The sequence below is a fragment of the Sander vitreus genome, chromosome 9 (genome assembly GCF_031162955.1).
Source record: "Sander vitreus isolate 19-12246 chromosome 9, sanVit1, whole genome shotgun sequence".
NCBI lineage: Eukaryota > Metazoa > Chordata > Actinopteri > Perciformes > Percidae > Sander > Sander vitreus.
In genome coordinates, this window is record NC_135863.1 from 20,613,581 (window position 1) to 20,635,197 (window position 21,617).

Genomic DNA, 21,617 nt, shown 5'->3' on the forward strand with positions numbered 1-21,617 from the left:
ACGCCCTCCTGGAAACCTTACCTGGCTGGCCTTGCCATTAGTCTTAAACTGCTTTCAACTGGTCTCAATTTCTCTTCAGGACTTGTCAAATGCATGCATATGTGACTACACATCCTAATGATAGGGTGAGGTGGAATCAGGTAGACTCAAGTGGCAAGGCTATTTTTTAGTTTCGCCCTCTCTCTTTCACATTTCTCCCTAAGATTATTACTGACATGCCTTATTTGCACTTGTCTAATTATTTGCTCCATGTAAACAAATTGTCCAGCAGCTGTCTAATTGAAGGTCAGTTGACAGTGGTTAACTCCACTTCCTCTTAAGTCTTCTAAAGAGAGGCAATTCTGGGGGTGGAAAAAAAAGTGCATAACTATGTCGAAGACCAGACACTACAGAAATACCCATCATAGTTCTACTGCTATAGTAATTTACCTGCGGTTCCTCCAATCCCACATTGGGAACGCAATTAGGATCCTTCGTCAGTGCACTATCCTAGTGGAAATAAGATGGAGGAATTCAAGGCAGTGGATTTTAGCTGCATTTTGTGAGGTTTTCAGTTGTTTTGTTTTTTTAAGCCAGCAAGAAAATGCTTGGGGCTTACTCACAGCTTTGCCTAGTCAGAGCCAGGTTTTTAAGGAGAAGAGCACTGGCATTTGTTTATAATACTGAATACATCAAAAATGGTGTCTAAGTCTATGGATTTTAACACTATGAGGCCTTGTTCTGACACCAAATAATTAAGAACAGGGATATCTCATGTTGATTTCATATGTTCATGTTTTTCTTCTTTGTCTTCCAACAGAAAATTTCAATACCACGGTCAGAAAATTCCAGTGAACTGCAAACGTTTACTTTCTATCTGTCAAATGTGGGCAGAGATAACCCCCAGGGCAGCTTCGACTGCATCCAGCAGTACATCACCAGGTGAAAGCAAACACTGAATCGCACCCACTTCCACTCCTCTTTTATCAAACTAGTGCAGTGCCCGTTTGGAGCGTGTGCCTGTTCGGAATGGGCCAATTGCTTGGTTCCCAGTATTTATTTATTTTTCTTGTGTAAATTATCACAAATGTGACAGAAAATACAATTATAAAACACTTAGATCCTAGTATTGCTGCTTTCAGCGTTAGCCGCTTTCCGACCGGAGGGATTTTTGCAGTTCCTAGAACATAAAATTCCTAGAACCCAATTTTCTTGTGTTCCGACTGGACCAATTTTGGGATTTTTCAGTCCTTCTGGCCGCAGTTCCTGTAACTCTTTCAGCTCCTACTTCAGGGCAGGGTCTTTTCTCTTTTCAGCATATGAACCTAGGTCAACGAGGGTCGGGTTTCCGGTACAGACAGACCAACAACGGGACAATTTTCGCCATCTTATTCATCACTAATTTCACTTCTGACAACGTTTTAGGCGAGAAATGAACTGTTTAGATTTTGAAAATAGGCAGTCTTGCGAAAATTTATGCAGAATTGACAATTTGCTTCAAAGTTTTTGGAGTTGAGAAGCTCCATGAAGTGAGATATAATTAGACCTAGAAGTTAGTTAGATGTGCAACCAAATCTTCTTTTGCAATAACACAAATTTAGTTACTGTAATGTCAACGTGTGTGTGTGTGTATGTATGTATATATATATATATATATATATATATATATATATATATATATATATATATATATATATATATATATATATATATATATATATATAAATAAATAAATTGTGGGGGGTGGGGGGCATTTGAATCAACTGTGTCTGGACGAAGTTAACTAATGAGTGTTTCCAGGTAAGCAATCTGTTTGTTTTTACATAGTTAGGATCTGAGGTGAATCAACAATCCTCTCAGTGATACTCTGATGAACACAATCAGGACTTTGGCTCCAAGTAGCAGCTACTAAATGGAAAGATGCAATCCAGAGGTGTATTAGCATTACACTGGGAAATGATATACTTGGCCTATTTATTTTCAATTAAACAAACGGGAAGGGGTGATACAGGTAAGTAACACGGGATAAAATCCAGTCAAAACTGACCTTTTTACCAATAATCCTTCCAAAATTTGAGTTTTTGCAAATTGTGCAGTTAGAAAATAAGAACAAAGTTGTTGAAAATGGAAGCAACACATGCATTTTTGTTTTTGATATATCTGCAGGGTAAATGACATAAGTGTTAAACATTAACTTTAATATGTGTAGGATTTGCTTGCTGTGTGTGTGTTGACTCTTTGTGTCGTAGCAGTGGCAACGACACGACACCTGCTTATGGTGTGGTTCTATCCCCTTCTATGCATCGAGCCCATTCAACTTGTTCTGCACACTTTCTCTGGCCTAACATGCAAACATTTGCTAGTGTCAAAGGGGAAGGAAGTAGAAAAACAGACTGGGGAACAACAATCTTCTGCCACTCTGACTGTCAAGTTTCTGACCCCATTATTCTTAAAATATATATATAACAAGTGGGTCAGGTGGAGTTTATCCACATCCCTGACTGGATCCTAATCAACCTTGAGTTCAAATCTAAAGCCCAAATGACTCAGCTTCCACTGAGTGCGCCAGCACTGTCTCATTTTCTGCCCTTCCTCATCGACGTGGAGGGGAATCAAAGCGAGCTGGAAAGTCAGGAAAGAATGGGATTTAATGCAGAAGTTAGTCTTACTGTGGAATGGAAATTGAAAAAATAATAGCTGTGGCCTCAGGGGTGTTTAATGGATCTCATCTGGGCAGGAATGAACAGTGAATGGATAGATTATTGCAAATAGTGAGAGATTTAAGGTAAATGCTGAGAATTAACTTGTGGTATGCCCTAAAATATAACATAGGTTAATTTCCTGTCTATCGCAAATTTCCTGTCTATCGCAAATAACTGTCAAACTAATCATGTAGCACCTTCAAAATAAGTAGAGATTCCCAGCCGATCTTTTCCGTTCTCTTTCAATTGAAGCTTCTGGTCACTTTATCCCTGTCTTCCTCTCTCACGATCTCCTCTTTGTTTTTGCAGTGAAGGGAGCATTCAGCTGGATTGTTTGGGTGGGATCCAGGACAAGATTACAGTATGTGCCACAGATGACTCCTACCAGAAGGCCAGGGAAAATATGGCCCAGGTCGAGGAGGAGACTCGCAGTAGGAGTGCTATCGTCATCAAGCCTGGGGGAAGATATGTAGGTGAGGAAACATGGGACAGACTCATGCAGGCCACCAAATATGCACCGGTCCGTTTTCTCAGTCATGGACCTGAAAAGACCAGTATTTAATAACTCGGCTTTTGGTTGACTGGGGGGGGGGGAGAAGAAGGTATTTCCATTTAAACACCATAAAGATGATGGGAGTTAACGGGCATCAAGAGACTGGAAGAATTGCTGTACCCTGCAAACAGCCAAATGGCCCATGTGTTTGTGTAGCTTTTCTCTGCTGGTGAATGGGTTCACATCACAGGTCGTTTGGGTCTGGGGCTGAATGGCAGAGGGCCAGCACACTGCCAGCATGCCTCATCTGTAACCAGGACTTTATTGAATTTGATGGTGGTTGCTTCCTCAATGGTTAGCTAATGTACCACATGCATTGCACACTGATCCTCTTTCTCTCTAAACCCATATACTGTATGTGATTTAAACACACAGAGGCAGAAATGTCCCTGGGCATAACTCCTCAACTTTCTGACTTCTTGATTTGGTCTCTGACCAGCACAATAAACCACATCGTGCTACAAACGCAGTAGAAAACCACAGCAGTCCTGCCTCAGTGCCTGCAAAAAAAGAAATCCAGTGCAAGCCTATTCACTGTTCAGCAGTGAGTCAAAAATTGTCTAGTCCGTGTGTGCTGTGGATCCAAACAGTGTTTCGGACTGCTAGTAGGCAACACAAGATTCAGCTTGAATCACCTGAAAAAGGTCTCAGTGGGAGACAGTGATAATAGCTGACGTTTGTAATGAAAGATGAGTTTGGTTGGATGGTGGCAGCAGTAATCTTTTGTGAGTCATCTGCAAGCTCCCTCAGCCATTATCAGTCGCCGAGATAAAAAGATGTTGACAGACATGAAATATATTTCTGGCTGAGATTATATATTTTTTGTTCTTAAGAAAACAAACAAGTATTGGCTGCCAGCCAACAAGTCACTTGAGTGCTTTTCTACCAGCACTGGTTTCACTACTAGATTGTAGTACTAAATTCATCCTGTGATTTTAAATTGTCAGTTATAGTAAACTGTACTAACTATCTTTTCTTTAGAATGACCACCCTAAAAACTATTTGGTAAATTTGAAGAAAAAAAGAGAGAAAATATTGTGATCACACTGACAAGACTATTCCTTATCCAACTTCTCTGATGTCAACTTACTAATGCCTGTAACTTCTCCACACCTCAGGTAAGAAGGTTCAGATCCGGAAACCGGCACCTGGCCTCTCAGACGTCGCCCCGTTGCGGAGGACATCTCGGCCTGTCATCATCTCTAGTAGTACGCTAAAGAAGGGCACAGCTCAGCACAGGCCGCTCCGGGAGCGCCTCACACACCTGCTGGCCCTCAAGCCTTACAAGAAGCCTGAGCTGATCCTGAGGTTGCAGAAAGATGGCCTCTTGCCATTAGACAAGGACTCCCTGGATAGCCACCTGCAACAGGTCACACACACACTTATTGCCCTCCGTTGCCTCTCACCAACTGCAGAGGCAAGTAGACTTACCCATGCCTCTTTCTCATTTCCTAGGTGGCAAACCTAAATGGGAAAGACAACACCTTCACATTGAAGGACGTTTTGTATAAGGAGATTCAGAAGGACTGGCCAGGCTACACAGAAGGAGACCAGCAGCTTCTTAAGAGAATCCTGTTTAAGTACGTCAGAGATGTGGAGGACTCTCACTTTAATCATCACATCACACTATTCTGATGAGGATTCTCATCAGCTATAAATCAGTCATGCTAGTCTACTGTCCTGTAAATGGTCAGTTCTTTGTTTTGTTTTTTTTGTTTGTGACCGCGCATACCAGCAGCCTGAGGTCCCTTAGCTTCTGAGCAACAATAGCCAATATTGTAGCATTGAAAAGAAACAGATTTTTTTGTGTGTGTGACTTTGGTACATCAGATATACTTCCATTATATTTGCTTTAGCTTGGTAGACTATTGTCAAGTTTGACAGATTTGTGACACTGCAAAGCGCCTTGTTTTGTTGTTGTGTTGACACTGTGGCGAGGGTGAGGCCACAGGGAGATGGCTCTGGTATGTGAGCATCGTAGAGCTGTCAAGCTTTGTAGAGATGTGGCCTTCTAAAGAACTGACAACTGTGTGCAAAATATTTCCCTTTTTAATATCTTGTTACATAACCAATGGAGATTGTGGTGTATGAGATATGATAAGGAAATATAAGGCTGCCTTGGATTGAATTATGTGCACTTGAAATTATGTAATACATGAGGTATGGTTGTGTAAACCCCACCCGTGCTATTTGTTACACTGGCAGGTGTGTTTCTCTGCATCCACAGGACGTTTTCTGTGTGCTCCACTGAATTTCATCTTAAGTGTTGTATTTGTTGATAGCATGAGCTGCTGGCCCTCTTCCCAGTGGAAAAATCTGGTTTCTAAGGATCTGGGACACTAAGGAAAAGCAAGCTCTCAGCTAGCTATATATAGACCAGGCAGCAATGCTCCAGTGCTCAGTTTGTGTTTATGTAGTGGACTCAAGAATAGCTCCTATTCTCCATGATAAACTTAGTTTTTTTACCTGTGGGTAAACTCTTAAGGCAGCTAAAGTGTTTGCTTTGTGTTGAGACTGCTACTGACATAGTATTATGGTATGTTTCATGTTGTATTGGGTTTTTGAAAGGTGTTTTTATTTTTGGTATTTTATTCTCATCTACATATATAGAGAACTAACATTCCTTACAATTTATAAAAAAAGTTATATAGTTAAAAAAAGTTTCCCAAAGTTGGCATTTATTTATTAGTATGTACTTGGATTTAATTTATTTATTTCTGGCCACTCTGTGTAATTTCTGTGTATGCATGCTTCTATTTTGTATGCATATTCACACATACTTGCTCCCTAACCGTGTGTCTCACTTTTAACTATACTTTGAGTTCTGTTTGTGAGATTATCAGCTGACTAATAGCCTCCCACCTAATACCACCTCTCCCTCGCCAGCTCCTCCAGAGTTTTGAGCTGATGCAGTCAGTCACGCAGGAGTAGCACAGCAACACGACCGGAACGCACATGATGCAACAGTGTTCCAGCACATGCTGATTCGTGTGTGATGTGGCGCCCGTCCAAGGTTCAGCCATATCGTTTCGGCCTGCTGTCTCACTCGTAGCTCATGCTTGTCTATCTGACTGTCCCCACCACACACACACACACACACACACACACACACACACACACACTCTCTCTCTCTCTCTCTCTCTCTCTCTCTCTCTCTCTGAACTAGGGTGGGGAATTGACTGGACTTGGTGTACCCAACTGCCCCCTTCTGATAATGTCATCAGCTGTGACAGCAGCATCTCTGCATGTGTAAAGTGCTTTTTAACATGTCCTGTTTGTGGCAGTGGCTTCTTTGTTTGTGCGGTAAACCTTTTAAACCAGAGCTAGAACTGTCTGATCAAGCAAGCATACTGAAATTCTGCTTTAATGATTAATTCTTCACTGTGTGTAAATCTAATGTTTTAAAACAAGACTGGATCAACGGGATGGTTGTCATGCTGAGAATTAACCATGGCTTGGCAGAGTTGGTTAAGTCCTATTTATCTTGGTTGGATAGCTGTTACTTGGCACCAATCTTTTGTTTTGACACTTCTGCTGTTTGACAGATTATTCTGGTACATAATGAGGTCAGAGTTTAGTGCATCATAATCAATCTGAGGCTCTGTTCACACGTGGCACTAAGATGGTTCTTGGCTCATAATACAGGTGTAAAGACCGCAGAGTGACTCAAGCCTCTCGTGGAAATGGTCAGGGTAGTCCGAGTGGTATGAAAACAAGTAGTGCAGTACGTCCCTGATCCCATCGAATGACCATGTAGTCAACTTTGTACTGTGCATATTGTCTGGTAAACCTCCCAAACATCCATGCCCAAAGTGGGCTGCAGTACCATATTCTGTCTCTCTGTCAATGTCGTCTCGTCTTGAACTAGCTTCCAAAATTGTTAAATGTCTGTGAGATGACTTGTATTCTTCTGTAGAGAAGAAAAAAACAGCAGAATTGGACTATTAAACTGGTATGAAACTGGTAAACTTTTAATGATTGAAGTTTTTTTTCTGTCCATTTTTGAAGTGTGTGTGTGGTTATGATAAAGTGCTGCTTTGTCAAGTAGGCCCTTATTTGCTCTGTTGTCATGGCTACCCTCTCAGCTTCACAAAGCAATTGTTGTAACTTGTTTTTAAATATCCTAATAAATCTGTAGAATTAGCTTGTCACTGAGGAAATGGCAGGCAGCTATGTAGTTTGTACTTTTGCTTGAGTATTTTCAGCCTCAAAGGGCACAAATCGCCATGATGGCTTTAGCTTTTGATGTGTTGGTCAAACCAGTAAACAACACTTTGCACTGGATGTCAGTCAGATATACTGTAGTTGAAGGCTCTGACGTTGCTGCATTAGTGCAGATGGAAATGCTGTGTACCTCAACAGGTAGTTGGACAGATATAGTGTTCCTGCAGCGCTGGTATGCAGTTTACAGTTTGGATTCTGCAGAAATTGCATCACGTTTTTTGTTTTTTTTGGGTGTGTGCATTTGTTCATACATGCATGTGTTCACTTTTAGAAAACAGAGCCAGGCCCAGAACAGCTCTGCCCCTCCTCTGGAGAGCCCGCCCAAAGAGCTGGCCAGCAGCTCGCCATCTCAGGTGAGCTTCCTGTTTGCTCTTCTACCTTTCTCTCACTTCCACACACTTCCTTTATCCCCAAGTTTCCACTCTGCTCTCAATTGTGTAATGTTAACGACCTTCAAGTACTTTTTGTTCTTTTGAAAAAGAGAAAAAAAAACGATCTTATGATTTCAACAGCGTTTATTTCACAATTTTATTAGTAATTTCTAGACTGTTACTGAGCTCTCAAACTGCTTGATGTTAATTCAGTGTAAATACACTCTGCATAGCTAATGTTTAACCAGAGCTTGTATGCCTTCAGCTTTTCCAGCTGATCCAGTAGAAGTGGTAGGGGAACTTTCCACCTTTTCTACCCACAGCCTGCTAACTGGGTTGTCCCTGCAGTCTGCTGGTTTCTGCTATTTGCCATGGAGGGTTTTTCCAAATCATCTGGCTCCCTCCAAACTAATTTCTGTTTCCTCTCTTGTCTTTTCAGTGAATTTCATTTGCAGTGCATGTTTTCTTAACTGGTTCCAGTTTAACAGAATGACTTACCAATGGTTGTTTTGAGCTCTTCAGGAACCTTATATACAAAATATACATTGTTTGCATGAGTACTAAAGCTTTGTTATGAAACCAAATGGCCCCCATGGTACATTTTTATTTTAGTGGAACTCATTGCATAATTCCATTTTTTCATATTTCTTGTCCTGCTGCTCTGTTTTCAGGTCAGCCCAGACTCCCGAGATTACCCATTGTTTGCACTTCCATTAGGTAGACGAAGGAGGAGCTGCTCTGTTTATATTAATAGCTCCTTCCTCTAAGATTCTTCTCACCTCAGACACCTCTATGTATGGCCCTTCCTTTCCGCTCCCTCCCTCAGTAAACACAGTACACAAACACAAGCAAACAGTACCCCAGGCTCTCTAGATTCATTGGTATAAAAAGGGAGCACCACAGCAGGTTTAAGCTGTAAAAATCAAACGTTTTCCGTTTACACTGGAATACAGAAATACAATCTAAAATCTTTTGTTAGGGGAAAACATAACATTGTGCATTATAGCCATCACCTGAAGTGGGACTGTGGATCTCAGTCCCACTTTGTTCTGCCGCCTCATGCTCTCCATGATCACAGAAATTTGGCCTAGTTTTTCCCTGTCTTCACTGTATTATAGCATTGTTGTTGTTGTTTTTTCACTCTGCAGTGTTGTCATATAGCAATTTTTGGGTGTTAAAAAAAAAAGTGTAGGAAGATGACCCACAAAGTGTGGAGATAGTCTCGAGACCGTTCAGACCCAAACGGAACTCTCACTGGTTCTGCTGTTACAGAACCCCAAAGTATCCTGTTGGAATAGCCAACACACAGTGATTGGGTCAGCCACTCCCAAAGACATTAATGTGGGCTTGGTCAAACAGGGCCTGTAATTCTAGTCTGTAATTTCATCCCTGGCATTGTAATAAAAAAATAAAAAAAGACAGCACAGTCATCCTGTTCTCAGTGCTGCTCTTTCTTATATCTCAGTGTTGCTTTCTCCATCTATCTGCTGGTACTAGATCCTCTTCTCTGTTCACTCCCTTGTCATCCACTCTTAAAACCATTTTTGTTTGCTCAGACCATGATTGCATTTTTTTCTTACTCTCTCTGAGGTGAATTGAATTCATATTGAACCCCATTTCATGTTCTGCTACTAAAACTGCTATTTTCTTTGCCAGAAACGGCCCCCTGCGGACTTCATCGACCCTCTTGCCAACAAAAAGCCCAGGATATCGCATCTCGCCAGCAAAGCTGCAACAGCCCCAGTTAATGGCAAGCTCAGCTCCTCCAATGGGAGAGGGGAGGCAGGTGGAGTGCAGGCAGGTGAAGCGCAGGCAGGAGTGGCGGTTTCTATGTCAGACGGCGGCTTGACGTCCAGCTCCCAGCAGCTCCCCGTGCTGGACATCCCCCGTCCTTTCGAAGCACTGTCAGATGTCAGCAATGACTCCAGCCACAACGGGAGAGATTGTGACTCTCAGGAAACCGCAGTGTCCGAGAGGCTCAGCCAACCTCCTTCGTTGTTCACGGGCTTAACGATGCTCACCGCACCCAGCATCGGCACATCATCTCCAGGACACACAGGCGCCGATGGCCCTCGGGAAAAGAGTCCTTCATCCTTCAACAACAAGTCCAGGAAGAAGTCCAAAAAGCATAAAGACAAGGAGAAGAGCAAAGACAAGGAGAGGGTGAGAGAAAGGGCACAGGAGAGGAAGAGTCGTGGGGAGCGTGTGCCTGAGCCTAACCGAGCCTGTGGGATGAGCCCAGGAAACCTCACAAGCAACAGTATTCCACACAAAAGCACAGGTGAGAGGAACAACAACACACACATCATTCCTACCATTCTTCTGCACACAATGTCTTATTTCCTACATTCAGTTTCACAGCACAAGAGATTTCTGAATAAAAGTAGTACTTTATATGTGGATGGACACCAGTTAGTCATCACTATGAGTAGGTGATGTGTCATGTAGCCAGTACGTGACTCACCGATTAAACAGAGACACCTGCTGTTTAGCTTTATGCCTTCAATAACCTTAAACACACGCCTGTGAGTCCAACTGGCAGATAGTATCTTCAGAGGATTAATGATGGAAACCGTAACTAATTATAAATAATGATCCTTTTGTGGTGTTGCCTTTCCAGTTGTTGTTGTTATTTGTTTGTTTTTTTCCTCTCTTTCAGGCAGAGACGCAGCAAAGATAACTTACTCAGATGAATTCCCTTTTCTAACTGCGTGACTCTGTTTTCAGATCTAAATGGAATGTGCAACAGTACCAGTATTCCTACGTCATCACCTGAGGTGGCGGACTATTTATTGTGAGTATTTAAAGTGCCCATATTGTGAAAAAATAACCTTTTCTGGGATTTGGGGTGTTATTTTGTGTCTCTGGTGCTTCCACACACATACAAACGGTTTTGAGTAAGATACGGGTTTCTGAATGTGTCCTGTCTTCAGTCTCCAGGTGAGCTGTTCAAAATCTGCACGACATTCTACGTAACTAGCCGAAACGAGGGGCCTAGGGGGCTAACTGTTAGCATGTTAGCTCGTTCTTAATGGCAAAACACTGCTACAACACACACAAATTCACTCTAATCAGGGTGGGAAATTAGCACCCGCCACCAGCCAATGGTGGGTACTTTTTCAAAGTGGCAGGTGACTTTGCCTTGTATACCAGCCACAGTGGCAGGTGGATTGTAAAACATTCCTTGTAACGGATTGGACAGCTTTTGTCAAAGAATGCTGTTGCTAAGAAACAATGCTTATAGGAGTCGCGTTACGTTACTGCTAATGAATCCCCAACATTTCTGGATTTTGCTGCTTTATAATAAAAACATTCAAATACCAAAATAACGGAGGACTTTTATTGTGAAGAACTTACAGGAAATGAAACAGTTCACAGCCGGGGGGGGGGTTTGACCACGCATATTTCCGTGAACTCCAGACTTTTGTCAAGTAGTTTTCAGCACTAGTCTGTGAGACCATGTAGCTGAGCTGAGGTACAGACGAAACGAAAGTTATCGGTTAAAAACATGTGGCGACATAACCCCGGTGTTAAGAGGCGAAGTAAAGAAAAAGAGAAGGCAGCCTACTTTTCGAACAAGTGGCGCATTGACAAAACGTACAGCGAAAGACCATGCAAAACATTTCAGACCGTCCTGCCAACCAGTATTAAACATCAATGTACGCTGTAACGATTTTTCAGTCACTGAAAGCTGCTGCTCTTTCAATCCTGTCGGCTCTCTGCTGCTCAGTTCCACACACACACACCCACACCCACACACCCACACCCACACCCACACACCCACACCCACACCCACACACACCCACTCACACCCACACTCACACACACACACACACCCCCACACACACACACACACCCACACACACACACATGGTGGATGCAGGAAAAAACGGAGATGAGACATACACGATGACCTAAATTGAGGACAGCTACAGTCGTTATTGTAAGTGCAACGATAAGTTAAAGTCCAATAAGTACTTTATCAAACCATATGAATGTGTGTCCCAGGTTAGGGAATTAACTAACAATGCAAAGATCAACAAGCCACTGACAGAAATGTTCAAATTTGATTCATTCAATAAATTATAATTTTTTTTGTCTTAAACCCACCAGCCATTTTCATATTATACCAACATTTGCAGCATCCTGAGCCTTTTTTGAAAGGTTACTAGGAAAACTCAGTCCACTGTCTCTCGCAACTTCATTGCAACAAAAATACAAAAGACATCGCAAGTTTTATCGCAATTTTTATTTTATTTTTATTTTATTTTTTTATTTATTTTTTTTACAAAAGCTCCCGTAAAATCAGGCATTTTGGGCCGCAACAATCTTAAAGGCCGCGAAATCCTGGAGGGACTGTTTAATGCTATGTTACTGAGAGATGAGTCGAACACAATTTTACCATGGTCTTGCAGGCTTTTTTTCACATCACTTTTTATTTGCCTATATTAATCAAATGTGTATTAATAATAAAAAATAATGTATTGAAGCAATTCAAAATATGCTAGTGCACTTTCTTTTATAAATTTGAATTCCAGAAAAAGTGGCTGGTGGATGCCTAAAAAAAGTTAATTTCCCACCCTGACCCGAATCTACAAAATAAATTGTATAGAACTACTTACATGTCCCTGTTCTGCAGGTATTCCACACAAAGTTGGAAGTGCATCCTCATTTAGAAGAAGTCCCCCGGCTAATCCTGCCTTGTACAGGCCGAAGTTGCAGAAACCGCTAGCTAGCTCATGTAGTCCTTACCTAGCTACTGAGCATGTGCGACAGACAACAAAGATGTTACAGCAGTGAGAGGTCTCACTCTGTAGCTAAAACAGAGACCTGAACACAGGGTGAAAAGAGGAGCTGCAGCACAACACAAATATGGTGTCTTTTGAAAATGTAACCATGTAAACCCATTCTGATACAATCTCATATTACAGTTATGAACCTGAAAATGAGCATAATATGGCCACTTTAACGCAGTTGTCTCGAATGGTTTTAGACTTTAAAAACCCCTGGGATAACTTGATTTCATTGGTTTGTGTCGGTACCTCTCATTGAGTCTCCCTGTAATAAGCATTGCTCCTCACTTGAGTGCCAGTGTTGACTTTCTATGTACAGTATACTTTGTGACTTTCTCCCGAATTCTCTTCTCTTTTCAGTAACTTTCTCTAATTTCCATCCTAGGAAGTACACGGTGATCGGCTCTCCGGAGCAACGTCAGAGGTATAAAAACGATTTCAACGCAGAGTACAGTGAGTACCGGGGTCTGCATGCTCGGATAGAGGGCATCACCCGGCAGTTCACTGTGCTTGACAATGAGCTCAAACAGCTCCATCAAGGCACAGACAAGTACAAGGTACATTTCCTAAAGCGCACACACAAATCTGCTACTTTTGTTAGAAAATATTCTTAATAACTAAGAAGATGCCCAGTTTTATTCATATCCCTTATCCTTTTTGTGTGTGTGTGTGTGGATTCTCTCCACAGACAATCCACAATCAGATACTTCAAGAGTATCATAAAATAAAAAAGGTAAGTTTAAGTCCTGCAATATCAGATATTGATGGCTTAATGTATGTTAGATTATCAGATTGTGACTCTCTTTCATATCCCTTGCAGACTAATCCAAACTATAGCCAAGAGAAGAACCGCTGTGAATATCTACACAACAAACTGGCATATATAAAGAGACTTATTGCCGAGTACGATCAACAGCAACTTTAAAAGTAGTTAGTTGACATTGTTTCCCTGTTGTCTCTGGAAACCAAGCAGATAAAGGAAAACTCTGGATTCCGCCTGTGCTAAAAAAAAAAAAAAAGAAAAAAAATGTTCTCATGGAAGACGCCATGAAAGGAGTATTCCACTCATTGGGGCCAAAGGCTCTAATGAGGACTAAGCAGGACACTCAATCTTTTCTGGTTTTTTTCCCCTTAATTTCTTTTTTAATTTTATTTTTTTCATTTCTTTTTTGGAAGATGGGGTTGTGCCTAGAGTGGCCAGGCCCGTCTGTGTAGTTACAATGCATTAAGAAATATAGGTTCTGTGTGGCTTTGTTTTTCTCAACAGCCCACCCTGCTTATAGTGCACAGAGGTCTGAAAGAGTCAAACGTGGGAACTTTCCTACTTTCTTGGGGACACTGAGATGGAAACTGCAGATTGTATGCCAAATGCAACTCATATGTTTTTGAGTAAAGAAATGATGCATCAGTTTTCACCACATGCTGAATTGAATGGTTATGACGTTGGAAGTTATTTCTCCGTTTTTTTTCTTTTTATTTATTTTTGACACTTTAAATTGGGGGAATGAGTCTGTTTTACACTCCTCAATATCAGTACTTAAAAAGCTGTCTCTCTTTTCTGTCTTCACATCTTGAATGTCAGCCAGTATTTTATTCAGAAGCTGCCTTGCCCATCTAATTGTCAGTCCGTTGGCATTAATTATATTTTTTCTCCTTTTTAAAGAGGTGCAGATATCACCATTGATTAAATCAAGCAGAGGCATCTAAATGCACACAGTCGGACGCAGGTTTGTGCGTATGTTTGAAAGTTTCCAGTCACTCTTGAGCTGTAGATTTTCTTTGAACACGGTCCTCACTCGGCCGTGACGAACTGCTGTGCACGTTCATCGGTTACAGCAGTGGTCCTAAGTTATGGTTCATCATAATGTATCCGTCAAAAACTATATTTAGCTCTTAATTGGTTGTCTCTCCAGTTTAGGTCATGATGGCTTTTGTAGCAATAGAATTATTCAGTTATCTGAAGAGTTGATTGCCAACTCTGCCCTTCATCATGCTTCAGAAGCTCCTGTAATTGTGAGGTGATGCAGACGAGGGGGGGCGGGGGAGGATCTGCAGGCTTTTTCTTTTCATGTTTAAAACACGATCAACAGATCTGAAATCTGCTACGTTACCATCATTGTCCCCTTTTTAATTATGTTAAAATAGTGTTTACAGTGTCTTTAAAAAGACCACATTTTTAGTTTTTGTCTGCTCACTGACCCACGTGATAGTCCATCGAGACGACTGTTAAGATGAAGCCATCCTTGATCATCTCCCAGGCGGAGGCCTCTCGGAGGAGGAAGGCGCTCACCTGCGACCAGTTTTTGCCTTTTCAAATGTGATGTCAGATATTCACGGAGGTTGACCTGAGATCTATATCCCGGATCAGCTCTCCACTCGCGAGAAGCGTCAAGACGCATCCGAAGACGAATTAGAACTGCTGTATCGGAACTTAACCTGATGAACAAAGCGAGTTGAGTTTAGTCAGCAACTGCGTTTCTTATATCGATCTTTTTATGTGAATATGAAAAATCAGCACTTTTTCTCCTGATCTTGCTGTTACTGGGGGGGGGGGGTTGTCCAAATGACTCTTTGTCCATCAGAGTGCATGCTTTATGAATGTTACAATGGACAGTCTTTGTATCTTTACTTGAAGAAGAAACTGCCCAAGGATATTGAAAGCCAAGCAAAGGCCTAGTCCAACTGAATTTATTATCTTATCAATTCGACGTGGCTCTGACCAGCATGTATACCAAAGTGCTTACCAAGTGGGATGAAACTTAAACGCTCTACCAAATGTTGGCAAAGGAATATGTCGCAGCATTCTCTTACTTCCTGTTATAATTTTATTTGTCATAATTTATCACCGAGGAAACTTATTCAGTGTTTTCTTGGGAGAAGTCAGAGGAGGCTCCTTTGCTCCAGATGGGATTTGCATGACTGGGCTTAAGTGTTTAAATGTAATGCCAGGTTTCAGATTATATCACTCTCCTAATGCAAACACTACATTAAGGCCAATGCTCCCACCTCATCACACCGATCCTGCTGGGTCTAGGCTGAGGCTGGAGACGGGACTTGATGTCTGCAGGGACGTAAAGTGTAATGGTGAATGTCATGTTACCAGAATCCGCATCGCCCAGTACTGCAACCTTTTTAACAAGAAGACACTTTTCAACTCTTACTGTATCTTGTTTTCTCGAAACATTCTGACATGATTACTGTATTACACCTCTATTACGGTCAAACTTAATTGTGAATGAGTTCATCAGTGAACACATTTTGCTTCGGCGGAGAGCAAACTGTTTGAAAGTAACAATATGCCAGCACGGGAGTGCCGTTGTTATGAGTTGATTGTGCCAAAATGACCTGTTGTATAGGTTTTTCTTTTCTTTTCTCTGAGTATATACATGCTGCTGTATAAGCAAGGAGGAATGTTGGCGATAAAACCCAAAGCACGCTTTTTGAGAACCATAAGGGACTGGGACTGAAATTGATCTTTGTTTCAATAAAATTCTTTAAAATCCTTATTTGTGAAATTCTGAAACTGTTGTTGCTGTCAGTTATTGTAATGCAGTTTAATTGAATTAGTTGGTGCATATAAGACTGAGATTTTGGTTTATTTTGAGCACAAATCTTACATTATGGAGAAAAATTTGTGTGTTAAACAATCACATCTTGACATTCTGGCTTTGACAAAGTCTAAAGATGTAACTTTGTCCATAGGAAAGTACACTGAGACATCAAGTCTGGATACTCCATACCATAAAACTACTATAAATGAGAAGCTGAAGCTGCTTTTCTTTATCTGTTTAATGGACTAACATTTGTTTACAATTACTGAGGCCTGTAGTTAAGAGGGTGTCCTGTAGATGGCAGCAGGTTCACACTGTTTCCAACGCCTCCACACAGTGCTGGCACACCTTGTTTTTGTTAACCAAAAAAAAAGCTACAAATTCAATAGAAACATTTGGATCCCTCTGCTCTCGCCAGTTTGCATTGTTTCTCATGGGAGGTAAAGTGTGACATACAGTTACTGACACCCTCTGGAATCAGTTTGGCAAGGGGGTGATGGAAAAGGGGTTAGTTAAACCCCTCCTTTAGTATTCAGGGTGTTTGTGCAGTCTGTAGGATTGTGTATGTGTTGCCTGTGACTAATGATCTTATAACCCGTGACTGTATGTTGTTTACTGCCAAGTCTGTGCCTTGCACTGAAATGTGGATCCAAAATAATGACCCTGGCATGGCAGCGTGAGCAGAAGATGCTCCAGTTTAGGCAACAGAGGACAGGGCTCGCTGTAATCTGACACACTGTGAAAGATCCCAGAAATCTACATGGCGACTGTGCTCCACTTGGCCCGGGCTGAGCTGCGCCTGAGCCCCGCTATGCTGCCACTGGCTCCCATCCCAAAGTTGGCCTCAGCACTGCTCAGGGAGGTGGAGGGGGGGCCCGGTCAGAGAGTTCACTGTGGCAAGCTGCCATCTCTCTCTCTCCTCAACAACATACAGCAGCGTATATACATGTTTACACACATCACAGAGAGAGACAGAGAGGTCTCCTCCCCCCTCTGTGTTTCCAAGGTTTTACTTGTCAAACAGGGTTTAGTTTGTCTGGGCTTTCTGCAATGAAATGAGGGGGTCTACTTCTATTTAGATTATCTGCTAACAGAGCCGGTCAGGGCTTAAATGGGAAAATGTAGGCCACGGTTGAAATAAAGGCCAGTCAATTATTCGAGGTAATTGGAATGAGGACATTTCATAATAGATTCAAGTAAAATGGTAATTTTTTTCTATGTAACCTACACATCTCTACATCCAAAGACCGAAAAAGCTAGTACTAGCCTTATACATGTAAGTTGATGTGCTGAGAGAAAAACATCTCTGGCACCTGATTTGTGGGCAGCTTGGCAACCTGTGACGTGCAGATAATATAAATCAAACTGTGGTAGCTAATGCAGTATGGTAGAGTGTGTTGCCTGTGTGTAGATAGAGCAGTGCAACAATAGGTCTCAGTTGTTTTTTGGGACTGTCTGGCTGTAGTATTCTGAGTTTAATTAATTGTGTGCTCGCGGTGCAGAGAATTCAACACACAACAGTAGTCGTGCACACTTGTGTCCACAGACCTGTGTGGAGGTGAGCGTTGAAAGCGTGGAGCAATAACCAGGTCTGCTGATTTACAGCCACAGAGCTGCAGTCACTGCACTGAGAGACAATGATTTTCGTTAGGTTTATTTAGTTTTTTTTTTTTTTAGGTTCCAGGAAGGGAAATTCTGATCAATCTCAGTTTCCCCAATCTTAGCTTTCTTTATCTTATAACAACTGTTCAGCTTCTGTAGTCTTCCCACAAACTTGGCGTAACTGAATATAATGCTCTTTGACGTTTTAAGTTTATCATCTTAATTACCTTGTTCCTTCTGCAGTGTCTTTGTTACTCGGAGCCAGTTGTCTTGTCCTCTGTGTGGGACAGTGGGTGATGCTTCAGTGTTAGGACCTTCAATGTCACTGTTAACACGAAGAGGATTGCTTCCCCTCACCGATGATCTTGTTGGAGACACCTCATCCTCGTATGATTATAAATCACCAATCAGAAACACACAAAGGTCTAGATTGAGACCAAAAAAAATAAATTTTAAGGATATCAATTTCTTCAAGGTTATTGCATCTATGGGACTTGAGCATACTTGGTAATGAGCTATATCGTAGCAAGTCGGGTGCTGTTTGTGTTGGTCGTACAGTTTACTAAAACGAGTGAGTTTTATATACATCACCGGTCTAAAGTTTGGAATGGCCTGCCACAAAAGCTTGATTGGTTACATTCAGATGCCTGAGAGGACAACTCTGTATGATTGGGTCTTTCATGCTTTTAGGTTAAAGTCTTTACAAGTAGATGTTATTTTGTATAAGGTTGTTGTTTTGTACATGCACAATAATTGTACAATAGTTCAACCAGACTGAAAGGTCAAAGCTCCAAAGATACCTCTGAGCAACATTTAAATAAGAATAGAAGAAATCAGCAGTCATTGGTAAAAGAAACTGGAAGCTTAGCATCAAAATGTGTGCAGATTTAAATAGGAACCGGTCTGTGTCACGTGCACAATAATGCAGCAATTATAACAGCTGGAATTAACAGGCATGTTGCAAAGCTATTCTTAAAACTTCAAAATAGAAATGGATGGTTAGTCTTGGGTTAGCACTATTGGAATTGGATCAGGGGATATCAGATGAACATACTATGGACTGACAAATCAATGTTTCAACGTGTTCAGTCTGACCACTGAGTAGACTGCATAGGGCCCAAACGGGTTCCCAAAACATTTAGAGCCCAATTGCACCGTGGTGGATTAATAATGATCAAGGGTCACTTACCCTTTTTTGGACTGGAAAACTAATTCAAAGTCTAAAAGGTATTTAGTTGTGCTTCCAACAGTATTCTATACTGCTATGCAACACTGTAGGGACATTGACTAAATGAAAGTTTGAATCATTTATTTCTTCTTCTTTTAGGGCCAAAACTATTTCAAATGTAAATAATACATTTGGTTTCTGAATTATGTTTTAACTCTGTTAAAATAGCCATTATTGAAGGAAAGAATAAAAACTGTATAACAGGTGATTCCAAACTTTTGAACGGTAGCAGATTGACGCACTGAATCAGCCAACTTGTCTGTGAATGAGTTGAGGAATATGAGCTGAATATGACTGTCAACATAACAGGCCCTTTTTAAGCACATTTATTTGTTCATTTATTTACTTGTGTGCATAGAGTAGATGAACAGAAGACACTGAAGTGTGGGTATGACCCAACTGGAAATCAGGAAATGATTACTGATGATTTGATTTGATTTGATGGTTCAAGTTTTGGTCATTTGCAGCAGTACTTTGCAGTACCATGGAGCAAAATGGCCAGAATGTAAACTCTCTTGATAATGCTTTGCTCAATCTGAAAACCACCATCAACAAGTCATTATACTGTACTTGGTGAAAGGTTTGTCAGGCAAACATCATATCCATGGTTTAATGCTACATAAACCTGTTGCTTGATTTACTACCCTACAAGTTGTTATTTTAAACATATATCCTATTGTTCAGCCCACGTGATGGAACATTTATAGTTTTTTTTTTTTTTTTTTTATTTTATGTAAAGACTTTTGCCTTTTTAAACCCAGTTGTTAAAATGTATGGGACAAAACTGTACGACGTCCTCATTTAGGACTTTAATCAGTCCCGGTCAAAATTGATCTAGATTTAGGTCTACCAGCAACATCATGCTATTCAATCTCTCTCTCTCTCTCTCTCTCTCGCTCTCTCTCGCGCGCTCTCTCGCTCTCTCTCGCGCGCTCTCTCGCTCTCTCTCGCGCGCTCTCTCGCTCTCTCTCTTATGTGACTACTACTTCATCATTCTTTCAGCTACAGACAGTGCTCAAATGTCGAAAAGGTTCAGCTCTTTAAGGAGCTTCCAATCAACTTTTTGTTTCTACTTCTCATATTTGCTTTTTCAGCCTTTTTTTAAATAATGGGAGACATTTTTAAATCCTCTTCAAACCTACTCCACTTTGAAGTTCTACTACTTTAGCATACTTTCAGCTACAGACTTAATTGAACCTTTTTAATGAGTGACAACACTTAACTGTAAGAACTATTAAACTTTAGCTTTTGGAAATCTTTAAGGTTTTTTGAATTATCACAATTTGTTCTATGCTTTTTTCTTTGATCTCGTTTTACATTCATCAGTCATTTTCTTTATAAGAACATGTTCGTTATCAATGTATTTTGTCTTTTAGCGTTTCCAATGCAATGCTGTTTAGCCTCCTTCTTTTCATGCAATACATTTCAGCTCTCAGCTCTTCAGGGCAATGCATCTTATGGGCCATAGTGTTTTGCACTGCAGTTCATCTGTCTGATGTTAATAGAAAGAATCCTTTTTTCAACATTTAAAGGCAATTCATTTCAACTTCCAGCTTTGGCGGTATTTCAATTTACCTTCCAGCTTTTCCAGCAATGCATTTCAGCTCTCAGCTTCTTTGGGTAATGCAGTTCAGCTCCTAAGTCTGTCAGCTTCCAGTTTATTTTCAGCAATGCAGTGCAATGCATTTCAGATTTTGACATTTTCAGCAATACTTTGCAGTTAATTTAAGATGTCACGCATTTTCTAAAGAAAATGCATTTTCTAGTTTAAGTTGAAATGCTTCAATCTGAAAGTATAACTTTCGGTCTTCCTCTGAAAGCAAATGATAACAACACAATTAAACAATCTATATAACAACTATTTTAAAGACTTTTATTAAAGTCCTAATTAATATCTGAAAACAGCACTAGGAGTAAACTCTCACTGGGGTAAGGGAGTAACTCCACACAGCCTGAATGCCTGTGCTGTGAGCCTCTGCAGCCCATATAGCTGACATTTTTACTTCTTCAACACTAATAAGCATGTGCATTTCATATAGACGTGCCAGTTCTAGGACCGAGGTGTTGTGCTTACTGTCACACAGTGCTGTCTGCTAAATGAACAAAGGGCTGCAATACGAGAGGTTCTTTGCAATTTACTGCTTTTAGCCAGAAACTGCTAATTTTGACAATATTATAATATTAAGAACAATATTATATAGGCTATAATGTATAATTAAATTGTCTAAAAATGTGTATGCTATGTCCTGATTATGTGCTGAAAACTTGGCTATATTAAAGTGGAAGTCAGCACTGGGTGCAGTCTGTCTTATGATGAACAATCTTAATAATATTCAATAGCCTACATTTTCAAAAGTTTATGCTGGTCCGCCTAGATCTATATTTTTTAAAAGGCTGGTATTAGTCTTTATTAGGGGAAAACATATTTTATCATGGCTTTAATAAGAATTTATAAATATATATTGTTATAGTCCAGCTCACATAATTATTTCTGTTTTAATGTGGAAAAAGTCGTGATGTTGACTATGCTCTCACGCGCCGTAGGACGGGTGCTAGCTCGTGCTCGTGCGTGTTGCTGGCCCACGCGCTGAGATCACGGTCCCCTCGGTGACGT

The 21,617-nt window shown here is 40.9% G+C and overlaps 1 protein-coding gene across 1 annotated transcript in view; it reads left to right on the top strand.

Annotated features, from left to right (window-relative positions):
- The window catches only part of ell (elongation factor RNA polymerase II), a 32,631-nt gene extending 17,368 nt beyond the window's left edge, over nucleotides 1-15,263 (top strand). The window contains exons 3-12 of the mRNA XM_078259181.1: nucleotides 800-921; nucleotides 2,991-3,154; nucleotides 4,353-4,603; nucleotides 4,690-4,814; nucleotides 7,730-7,811; nucleotides 9,486-10,110; nucleotides 10,557-10,623; nucleotides 13,008-13,179; nucleotides 13,311-13,355; nucleotides 13,443-15,263. Of these exons, the coding sequence (XP_078115307.1) occupies nucleotides 800-921; nucleotides 2,991-3,154; nucleotides 4,353-4,603; nucleotides 4,690-4,814; nucleotides 7,730-7,811; nucleotides 9,486-10,110; nucleotides 10,557-10,623; nucleotides 13,008-13,179; nucleotides 13,311-13,355; nucleotides 13,443-13,547 (1,758 nt within the window). The 3' untranslated portion in view covers nucleotides 13,548-15,263. The remainder of the gene's footprint in view (nucleotides 1-799; nucleotides 922-2,990; nucleotides 3,155-4,352; nucleotides 4,604-4,689; nucleotides 4,815-7,729; nucleotides 7,812-9,485; nucleotides 10,111-10,556; nucleotides 10,624-13,007; nucleotides 13,180-13,310; nucleotides 13,356-13,442) is intronic.
- Nucleotides 15,264-21,617: the final 6,354 nt, after the last annotated feature.